We start from the raw sequence: 11,327 nt of genomic DNA, 5'->3' as shown, positions 1-11,327 counted from the left end.
CTCATACCTGAGTCTTTCTTATGATTAATGAGATTTTGAAGATCAAAGGAGAAGGGAAAGAGCTAGAGCCGCTTAACCTCCCATTTCAACCAGACTGCCATCCATTTACAGATAAACAGAAACAATAATAATTTTGGTCATAGTAGTTAACATTTAAAACCTAACAAGTTAAGTTAGTTTCTTTTGTCCTTTTCCAGGCAGGGGGGCCTCTGAGGAGGAGAAGGGACCCAGTCTCCCCCTAGGCAGACCTAGCGGTTGTGGGAGGGCAGGTGTCCCCGTGCTGCTTACCCTGGCCGGGGGTGGAAGCCTGCCCTCAGCACCGGGCTTTGTCCTGGTGCTTTACTTGTAGTGTCTTGTTTAATCCTTAGAACAAACTCAAGAAATAGGATGCCACCCTTTCTCTCCTTTGCAGAAGGAGCAACTGTGATTCCAGGAAGTTCCGTAGCTTGTCTGAGAGTCACTCCTGGGTAAGAGCCGGGAAGCTGTCTCTGACTCCAGATGCCTGGCTCTACAGGCCTAGCCCAGAGGCCGTCTGCCATGACTGCTCTGAAATCCTCTCCTTGGCCCTCTGCCTACGCCTGCTCCCTTTCTTTTGCTGTCATGAGTCCCTGGACAAGGCATTTAGCCTTTCTGAGTATCCGCTTGTCCTCTGTAAAATGGGCTAAGCAGTGTCTTCGGGCAAGGTGGTAGTGAGGCACACAGGTGGTGACTTGGGTGAAGTGCCTGGTGGCGTCCGCATATGCCATGCTCAATTAATGGCAAGTGTTTCTGCCTCTGCTTCGGGAGTGGTAGAATAGTACAAGCTTACCATAATACTGCTTTCTTTGAGAACAGCTTTGCCTTTCTTTGGGAGAAGTAATGGTATCTCAGCATTTGGTTAGGCTGAGATGAGATGGACATTTGTGGGCCTTAGTTTTTCAGCCTCCTACCTTCTAGGATTGTGTTGTTATTCACTGTTGATTTTCTTTTTTTTCCCCTTATGAATTATTTAATTTTACTTATTCATTAATTTATTTTAATTTGACCAGGAAGAGAGAGAGAGAGTGAGAGGGGGAGAGGAAAAATGAGAAAGAAAGCCTCCAGGTCCAGGTCCAGGACTCGAACTGTGGCCAGCCATGTGGAAGTTTCCAGCACCTTAACCAACATGCCACCTGCTGGCCCCCTTACTATTGATTTTCAAAGGGAAATTCCAACCACTGAAGGCTTCAGCCCTTGGAAAAGAGATTCCTATTTAGAGGCACAACAAAGATTCTAGTAAGGACTTCATAGACAACTCCATGTTTTCGAGTCAAGATTCAGATTACAATGGAGATATATATAAATATTTTTGCTATTTGTTTTAAGTTATTAAAGAGTTAATCAAAAGGTGTGAGGCTATTAAGGCCTAGATCTTTTGACATCTTTTGTCTGAACATTACACTTGTGTGGACTGGGATTGTGTTTTGCCAAGGATCTATGGAATGAGGTGTAATACAGGAAAGCAAACAAGCTGAGTCATATGAAATTTCAGGAAATAGTCAGAGAAGACCGTTCAAAGCAGTTAGCTCTGCTCGTAATACAACCCCTACTGCTGGGTCACTGTACGTTTTTGGTAAGGGCCAGAGTGTGGTCTCTGTCAGAATTCTCACTGTTTCATCATAGTGTGAGAAAAGCCACAGCTAATACTCCAGTAACACTTTATTTATGAACACCAGAGTCTGAGTTTCATGAAGTCTTCATGTCATGAAATTACAGTCTTTTGATTTGCCCCCCTTTCGTAATGTAAATTAAAAAAAAAATTGCTGGAGGGCCTATATGCTTGCCAGAGAGAGAGACAGAGAGGGAAAGTGCCAAAGCATCCCCCGTGGGGTATGGCCATGCCACAGTCCTTTCTCCTCCTCTTCTCTTCCCTTTCCGGATTTTGAGCATGCATGCACATGTACTCAGCATATTTCTCAAGCCACTGGGTCCAAGACTTGAACCGTGCAGTTGGCTATGTAGCATCCAACTGCCTTAACCACAACACCATTGGCTAGCCCTTTCCAACCTTTTAAAAAACTAAAAGTCATTTTCAGCTCACTGGCAGCAGGCCTGTTGGCCCAGTAAACCATCTGTCTGTGTAGCTGCAAGGTCAGGAACAGAGGTGGGGCAGTAACTTCTTCTCTAGGAGGCAGGTGCCAAGCTGCTGCACCTACTAGTCACAGCTGGCCTTGAGGAAGGGACGAGAGAGAGCACCCTAGCCACTTGTACACTCTGACCATCTGCAAGTTCCTCCATTAAAATGGGCACTAACAGCAGGGTTCTAGAATTTGATCCAATCAGACCAGGATTCATTTTGGTGAGTGAATATCTTGGCTGAATTCTCATTCATGTTGAGAAGAAATGAAGAAAATAGGAAGTTGTCTTGGTTTCCTATTGCTGCTATGACAGATTGCCCCAAATTTAGTGACATAACATTTTAAAAAATTTAATCTTACAGTTCAGAAGTCAAAAGTCAGACTCACTGGGCTGAAGTCAAAGTATCTGTGGACAGATTCCTTCCAGATGCTCTAGGGGAGAGTCTATTATCTTGTTTTGTCTTTAAAAAAGAAAGATTTATTTTATTTATTATTACTATTATTTTTAAAGAGTGATTTTTGCTATAGGGCACGTGTGCTCGCCGGAAAGACAGAGAGAGACAGAAAGAAAGTGAGAAATTACCCCCGGGGGGATGGCCACCCTGCGATCCCTTCTCCACTTTCCTCTCAGGATTTTGGGCACACATGCACATGTGCCTGGCATGAGTTAAGATGCCGGGGTCTGGTACTCAAACTGCTGTTGACTATGTGAGAGTCCAGCGATGTAACCATTATGCCATGTGCTGGTCCCTTATTATCATTATTAAGTTTGCTACCGGGTATGTGTGCTCCCCAGAAAGAGAGAGAGAGAGAAAGTGAGAAAGCGAGAGAAAGCAAGCCACTGGGTCCAGGTGGGACTCGAACCATGGTCGGCCATGTGAGAGTCTAGCACCTTTACCAACACACCACCTGCCAGCCCCCATTACCTAATCTTTTCCAGCTTCTAGAGGCTGCTTGCATTCCTTGGCTCATGGCCCCATCCCCCATCTCAAAGCAACAGTGTAGCATCTAACAATCTCTCTGACTCTTAATACATCCCTCTCTTAGGGACTCTTATGATTACAGTCAGCCCACTTGGATAACCCGGGTGGCTTCTCACTTTTCTTCCAGCTTCTGCCCAAATTCCAAAGCTACTTCTACCTTTTTTAGGTATTTGTTACAGCATCATCCCACTTTGGCTCCCTAATTCTGCAGTAGCTTCCTGTTGTAGCTGTGACATATTACCAAAAACGCAGTGTTTAAACAACACACTTTTATCATCTTACAGTATGGGCGTTCAGAAGTCTCCAATGAGGTGATATGACTGTGTTCCTTCTGTCAACTCTTAAAGGAAGAATCGGTTTTCTTGCCTTTTCCAGCTTTTGGAGGCTGCTTGCATTCCTTGGTCTAGGTCTCCTTTCTCCTGTCTCTGACTCTCCTGTGTCCTTTTACCAGGGTCTTCTGATTACCATAGGCCCACCCACATAATCTGGCTTAATCTTGCCATCATGCAGTCCTTAATTTAGTCGTGCCTGTGAGTCCCATTTGTCATGCAAGGAAATGCGTTCACAGACGTGGGGGCTTAGGGGGTGTGCACTTCTGGAGAGCTGTCGTCACCTGCCGTGGGAGCTGTTACTGGTGGGCTTAGCAGCACATGCTGTGCTGTCATTTGAAGTATAGGTTTAAGAACAAGGACTGTCTAAATAATTATTGTCTTTCTTAAAACCTGTTACAGAAACTTGGATACAATTGGTGTTGCTGTTGATTTGATTCTTCTGTTTCGTGAACTACGAGTGGAACAAGAATCCCTGTTGACAGGTAACATGCAGTATAATTCATGGCTTATTTATATCATTGAAGGTGGTTTAATATTTTGAGGAGTCAGCCAGTGGTGTAGTGGTTAAGGTGACTGGGTCCCAGAGGGCTGACTATATGGTTTGAGTCCCAGCTGGACACAGGTACATGCATGCGCAAAGTCTTGAAAGGAGAAAACGGAGAAGGGATTGTGGCGTTACCAACCTGGGGGCGGGGGATGCTTTCTTAACTTTCTCTCTCTCTCTCTTTCCTTCTCTCTATCTAGTAAATGCACGTGCCCTCTGGTATGTTTGAAAACAGCAAATGAACAAAACTAAACTTCAAGCATGATATTCATTAAAGCACACAGCTGTATTTCATGAGGCAGGGAACTTCAGTAGTGAGATATTACTTATCATTAAGAGAAGTTGAGCAACCATGCACAGAGGTGAAGGCTGTCTTGGTGTCTGAGAGGACTTCCTGACAAGGCCTCGTTCTTACTCTGCTCTGTGATTTCTTACTGTTTTCATTGTCAGTTCAGAAAATTGTCAGATTCTTGGGGCTCTTTTTGATTGAGAAATATTTTTTTGAGACATGGTAATCATATTTTTACTTTTTTTTTTTTTTTGAGAAGTTTTTGCGATAGGGCGTGTGCGCTCACCAGACAGAGAGAGACAGAGAGACAGAAAGCGAGAAATCACCCCCCCCCGGGGGGGGATGGCCACGCCGCAGTCCCTTCTCCTCCCTTCTCCTCTCGGGATCTTGGGCACGCACGCACACGTGCCTGGCATGAGTTTTAAGCCACCAGGTCTGGGACGCGAACCGCGGTCAACTGCATGGGAGTCCAGTGACATAGCCATTACGCTAATTGCTGGTCCCAGTAATCATATTTTTAAAATTAGTTACATCTTCTGGGACTGACAGGTGGTGTGGTAGTTAAGGTGTTGGATTCCCACATGACTGACCATGGTTTGAGTTCCAGACCTGGTAGCTTGCTCTCTCGTGCCCCCCGCCCCTGTCTCTCTGGTCAAATTAAAAAATAGTAATAGTAAATAAAATTAAATAAATTCTTCTTTTTTTTTTTGGAGAGGTTTTTTTCACTATAGGGCACGTGCGCTTGCCAGACAGACAGAGAGAGACATAGAGACAGAAAGCGAGAAATCACCCCCCAGGGGGGATGGTCATGCCGCAATCCCTTCTCCTCCATTCTCCTCTTGGGATCTTGGGCACGCACGCACACGTGCCCAGCGTGAGTTTTAAGCCACCGGGTCCGGGACGTGAACCACAGTTGACTATGTGGGAGTCCAGTGACATAGCCATTACACTAACTGCTGGTTCCCTAAATAAATAATTCTTTAAAAAATAATTATATCTTTAAAAAATAGACACAAGTGTTACTTCTTAAGATTTTTTGAACAGGAGTAGTATTTTTAAAAAAATTGATGAGCATAGGATTCAGTTGTGATGTGTTTTTATGATGTTATGTATTTGAAGATATTTTCATAATTCCATTTTATAATAAAGCAGAAGCCTCAATCTTCAAAAATTAGGGGATTAAAAATCAGCAGTAAAGTGCATGTTACACTGTGTTGCATGGGAAGTCAGCTATTTTTGAAGTCTGTGTGTGGTATGGTAATTCAGTGAGAAAGTTCAGAATGTCCTGCATTTTATAATTGCTGAAAACACTGATGTGGTGGATCGTGTGTCACTGGCAGAGCCGAAGTGCTGTGGTGGGCAGAAGGAGGTTTCTCTTTTCATGGTGTAACCTAAATAAAGAAGCACAGAGGAAGCGCAGCGCACATGCTGTGATTAAATAGCTATTAGAGTGGAGCCAGCCCCTCCGCTTGTGCATGGATCCCACCCCGCTCGCCCACGCAGAAGCTTTTCGCCTGCACCTTCCCCCTGCTCTGAGGCGGCATCCGTTTTCTCCTTTGTACTCCATTATTTTCTGTTTTCTATCTCGAATGTCTTTCCTTGCATCCACATCCCTCTTCGTCTGTTATCCCCCCTTTCTTCTCTATCCCAGATCCGCTATAACAAATTTATTTAAGTTTTATATATATGATAAAAGATTATTTCACCCTTTTTTCACAGGACTAATTTTCAGTGAATCAGGCAGATGACCTAAGAGAGAAGTTGATGGAGCAGATAGCTGAAACTGCTTTTATGAACCAGTATGTCCTGGAGGAATAAATTGACTTCTGTTTTGTTTTTTCTTTTCTTTTTTAAAATTTACTGTAAGATGTATGCACTTACCATAGAAAGAGTGAGAAAGAGGGAAAATGAGAAAGCACCTCCTGGGGGATGACCATGCCATAGTTCTTTCTCTTCTACTCCTTTTGGGATTTTGGGCACACATCCACATGCGCCCACCATGTTTTTCTTTTCTTTTTAAACATTTTGAGAGAAATTTTGCTATAGGGAGAACTCACCCCCAGGGGCGATGGCAGTGCAGTAGTTGGAACTCTCCTCCGTTCTCCTCTCGGGATCTTGGCACACACATCCAGTGTGATTTTTTTCAAGTCATTGAGTGTCTGGGACTTGAGCTGTGGTTAGCCATGTGAGAGTCCAGTGTCCCAACCACCGTGCCACCTGCTGGCCCCCCTTTTTACTTTATTTCATTTTAAAGTGAACAATCGAGGGGCATTCAGTGCATTCACAGTATTATGCAACCACTCCAGTTGCCTAGTTAAAAATATTTTTATCACTCCACAAGGAAGCGTGTACTCATTAAGCAGTCGCTCCTACATCCCCTTCCCTGTGGACCCCACAGCCATCATTCTGGATTGACTAATTCATACGTAATGGAACCGTAGAATTGCAAGACCTCTTGTGTCTGGCGTTAACTTACAGAACGTTTCGAGCGTCACCCACCTTGTGGGTTGTGTCCGTATGCCCCTTTGTGAGGCAGAATGACATTTCACTGTACGGACACGGTACATTTTGTTTATCTTTTCATCAGTTGACGGATATTTGGCTGTCATGAGTAACACTGCTGTGAATGTGTGTGCGTGTGTTTGTTTGAGGGCCTTTTTCCGTTCCTTTGGTGTGTACCTGGGAGTGGACCTACCTGATGGGTCACATGGTACTCTGTCGTTGTGAGGGACCACCGAGCAGCTTCTGCAGCAGCGAAGCTGTTTTCCTTCTTCACTAGCAGTGCTCAGGTGCCTTCTTTCTCCTGTCCCTGCTGGCGCTCTCTTCTTTGTACGATAGTCGCCCTGGTTCGTGTGAAGTGGTGGTACGTCACTGCGGGTTTTGATTTTCATTTCCCAAATGACCAGTAATAGTATAGTATTGGATATCCCTTCGTGTACTTTTTGGCCGTTTATAAACTTTTTGGACAAGTATCTATTCTAATCCTTTGCTCAGTTTTTAATTAGACTATTAAGTCTCCTTTGTTGTGAAGTGTTAAAGAATTTTTGTTTGTTTGTTTCTAATTTGTCAGAGGGTATGTGTGCTTCCCAAAGAGGGACAGAGGGAGAGGGCGAACACACTGTGCAGTGGGGTATGTTCACACTGCAGTCCCTTCTCCACTTCTCTACCCTGCTGAGGTTTGGGGCATGTACACATGTGAGCCTAGCCTGTTTTTCAAACTACCAGGATGGTCAGCATGTGGTATCTGGCTCCCTTAACCACCAGGCCAAAGAGCTGGCCAAGTTCTAACAGATATTAACACGAGTGTTGTGGATACTGGATCTGTGTTGAATATAGATCACTTTGGGAAGAATTGTCATCTTTAAATGTTTTTTTTTAATCCACAATAGAACACAGGCGTTTGTCAGAAAGAGAAAAAGAATAGCACCCCAGCAGGGTCCAGCCATGGCTCAGTCCTTCTGCCAGTCCTGTAGCTTGTCAGGATCCTGGGCATGAACACATGTGCCTGCTGTGTTTTCAGCCACCTGGGCTAGGGACTGGAACCGTGGTCAGCACGTGGCTTCTAGCTCTGGGGTGCAGGGCTCTCTGACCCTGCCAAGGCTGGGCTGGGGACTGCTATCTGAACACTACTGAGTCTCTTAGTCCACGAACATAGAACATCTCCCTGTAGGTTTAGGCTGCCTTTAATTTTCCAGTTGCATATGTTTTAAGGGGATCATTTAGTTTAGGGGACTGAGTTGGTAGGATGTTACTGGGGCAAGAAAGAAAGTGGAAGTCAGTTGGTATCTCTCATCACCTTTTTGGGAGAGGCAGCTTGTGTAGCTACTGGATTTTATTTGGAATTCAACAATGAAATTTTGATTCAAAAATAAAAATAGGGTGTTTTTGTAGCGTGTTACTTCAGACCTAATACAAATAATCTTTTTAAGAAGGTATTCTAAATAGACCTAATAAAGCGCCTATGCTGTCTTTCAACTCATTCTCAGGGAGGAGCTTATTCTAGGAAGATTTTTAGTGGAAACTGTGCCAGTTTTTTGTTTCTACTCTTGAGGTAAGAACTGTAATTACATTGTCAAAATAATATTTAGAGTATTATTTTCAGGGAATAATTGCAGTGTTGTAATGAATATATTATGCTCATCAAATTTTATATAAACACAAGCAGGAGTTATTTTAATTGAGTTATTGGTGTTGTTCTTGGACTTTATTCGTTCCTAATCTATAAAAATAATGTTGGGATTTTTTACAACATTTGCAGTATTTACATAAAGATCAGTTGATAAGCTGTTTGGTAAAAGTAAACTGTCATTTGTACTTGTCTGGAAGCAGTCACTTTTTGTGTCTAGAATATCTTTAAACTTTTTCTGTTCCACAGCTGTATTTTGATTCAGAGTGCCGATTTGCAGTTGCTCAATGAAGTTATTGGGTCAGTTGGCTTTCAGACTCACTAATACCATGGACTTTTTTTGCCTGTTAAATTTTAGTGGATTTGGGTATATATATTCTAAAATACTCATTAGAAATATATGTTTTTAAACTCTATCTGAAGAAAGCGTTCTATTATAAAAATTCAGTACAAGTTCATTACACAGTAATTTGTAAAATATCAGAAAAATAGAAAAAAAAAATCCCTGTCCATATAGGCTTATATAGGGACAAACACTTGATTTTTCTTTATTTGTTAAAAGAATTATTTATTTATTTAATTCCCATTGTTGTTATTTTTTATTTTGACCAGGGAGAAAAAAAAGGGAAAGTGAAAAAGCAAGCCACCAGTTCCAGGACTCAAACTGCAGTTGGCCGTGTGGGAATCTAGCACTTTAATCGAGCACCATTCTACCTGCCGGCCCCAAACACTTGCTTTCTCTGTTGTCAGTTTTTGGTATTTGCAGATATGGATATGAATGTGTACTTAGAATTTGCATCTAGCTCTTCTCTTTTTTATTTTTTTAAAAAAGATCTATTTATTTAATTCCATTTGTTATTATTATTATTATTTTTTAAAATTTGACCAGAGAGACACACAGAGAAAGGTGAAGCGAAAAAGCAAGCCTCCAGGTCTGGGACTCGAACCATGATAGACCCTGTGGGAATCCAGCACCTTTAACCATTATGCCACCTGCCACCCCCTGTATCCAGCTTTTCAATTTTAGATTATAATGTAACTCCACTCAATTCTGGCTCAGCCAGTTCTTGGCTCATTTTCTTTGCATACCTTTTACATTTCAGCGTTCATCATTTTTTGAATTGAATAAGTGAGTACCTCACACACCTTCGCCTTTTTAATCCTTGCAACAATTCTGGCTCTGAGGTATTGAAACGAGAGTCTGACGTGCGCTTGGCCGCCGTTAGGTGACAGTGTTTGAAGGGAATGCTCAGATTCCAGGAATCTCCAGGCTCAGAGGACAGGAGCTCTGGGGCTGAATCTGCAGACAGAAACCTGGAATGTTTAAGGGATCTCAGTAAACACTTTGCTCTTGAAAATGTCCTCCCGGTTGTTTCCTGGTGGGAATTCTCTAATTGAGGCAGGGTATTATAATTCACCCCCAGTCTCCAGTTGCTTTTTGCCTTCCTTGATTAGTCTTGATTCCTATTCTGGAGGAAGTGTACTGTTCTACTACTCATAGGCTTTGTGACCTGCCCTTCCTGTTGGGTGGGGACAGTAGCAGTCCTTTCTTGAGGGGGCGGTCAGAGAAGGAGATGCGCTGCTATGGTAGAGCGGCATCTGCCAGGTAGTGACCACCTGCACGTGTTCGTGTTCCGTGGGACGTGTGGGACTTGCCTTGCTGGGGCTTCTCCCAGCTGAGTTCAGCTGAGTTCAGTTCCTCCAGTCTCCTGCTCTCGTCTCGCTCAGGCCCTCGACCTGTGTGCTTTCCGTGGGGGGCACTGCCGTGGGCCCCTGCAAGCCGCTTTAAGAATAGCAAACTATGGGTTGTGGGCATGGCCCCCTCGGCAGGGATGCCAGTCATTGCACTGGAGGTGGCCCGGGGACCTTTTAGTTATGGGTGGCGGCCTGAGACCAGGGCAGAGCGGGCCGTGGTGTTTATGGCAGTGTCCGCTTACTGCAGAGGACAGAAGTATTGTAAGAATTGCAGTCATTAGGGTCTCCATACAGGGGTGAGCTGACGAACGGCAGTCCCTTCTTTCGGGGAATTTTCTGTGGCGGCTGCCACCTCTGGTGTGGAAGTCACAGCCTGGCTTGAGTTCCGGCTGGGCCTGCACTGGCTGCTGGACCTCTGCCTTCACTTCTCCCTCTGCAGGGTGGAGGTAATAGCGACTTAATCATGAAGCACGCAGAGCAGTGCATATCGTATTAGTGCCGGCCTGGGAGACGCGGGGGCTTCTGGCTTCCCGGCTGAGTTCCTTCACCCGCAGGCTTCCCCCTCTGCACTCTGTCAGACGGGCAGTCTGCAGACACGATCCTCCTATGCTTGCTGTTCTGCCAGCCAGGAAGGGGTGCCAGGGGGAGACTGGGAGTCAGGAGGATGGAAATGGGGACATGCTCTTTAGTAATGAGTCACCCCAGTAATGGCACTGACTCTTGGGTAGCACCGTTGGTCCTACTTCCAGGTCTCTCGTGTTCACTCAGGCCTGGGCAGCAGCCAGCCAGTGCCCTCTGCTCAGTTCTGAGTCCAGCTCTCTCAGGCCCTGCCCTCTGCTCTGGAGGTATCAGCAGGGGCGGGCTGTTTCCTCCCACAGACAGACCTGCGTTCTGGGTCTGCGAGCCCCCCTGAGCTTCTGGGTTCTCATAACCTTCACTTCTTCCCTTTCTTCCTCCAGTTCTAAGTGCGGTCGCTGTTTCCTTTAGTCTCATTTGTGTTGCTTTTCAGTGTCACTTAACTCCCTACAGTAAATTGTGTTACCAGCGACGAGGCATCCTAAGCAGCATGTGGCCGGGCGATGTCCCCCTGTGCAACATCAGGGAGTACGCACAGAGCCTAGGTGTGACGCCTGCTGCACAGTGAGGCCGCGGGGTCGCCTCTTAGACTTCAGGGCCTCGAAGTGCATGTGGTCGGGGTCGACCCAGACCTTGCTAGGTGGTTCCTGACTGTGGTTTGCTTTCTGTCTGCCGGCCTGAGTCCC

General features: G+C 44.9%; 1 protein-coding gene across 4 annotated transcripts in view; it reads left to right on the top strand.

The window, feature by feature from the left end:
* ATXN10 (ataxin 10) overlaps positions 1–11,327 on the top strand; it is a 229,583-nt gene that overhangs the window by 77,649 nt on the left and 140,607 nt on the right. For all 4 annotated transcript variants that reach the window (XR_003547215.1, XM_006164634.3, XM_006164633.3 and 1 more), the window contains exon 4: positions 3,811–3,893. Coding sequence is in view for 3 of the 4 variants with exons in the window: in XM_006164634.3 (XP_006164696.1) it covers positions 3,811–3,893 (83 nt within the window). In the remaining variant the exon portion in view is untranslated. The remainder of the gene's footprint in view (positions 1–3,810; positions 3,894–11,327) is intronic.

This window comes from Tupaia chinensis, unplaced genomic scaffold (genome assembly GCF_000334495.1).
Source record: "Tupaia chinensis unplaced genomic scaffold, TupChi_1.0 Scaffold143651_1, whole genome shotgun sequence".
Taxonomy (NCBI): Eukaryota; Metazoa; Chordata; class Mammalia; order Scandentia; family Tupaiidae; genus Tupaia; species Tupaia belangeri.
This window is presented reverse-complemented; position numbering and strand designations above follow the sequence as displayed.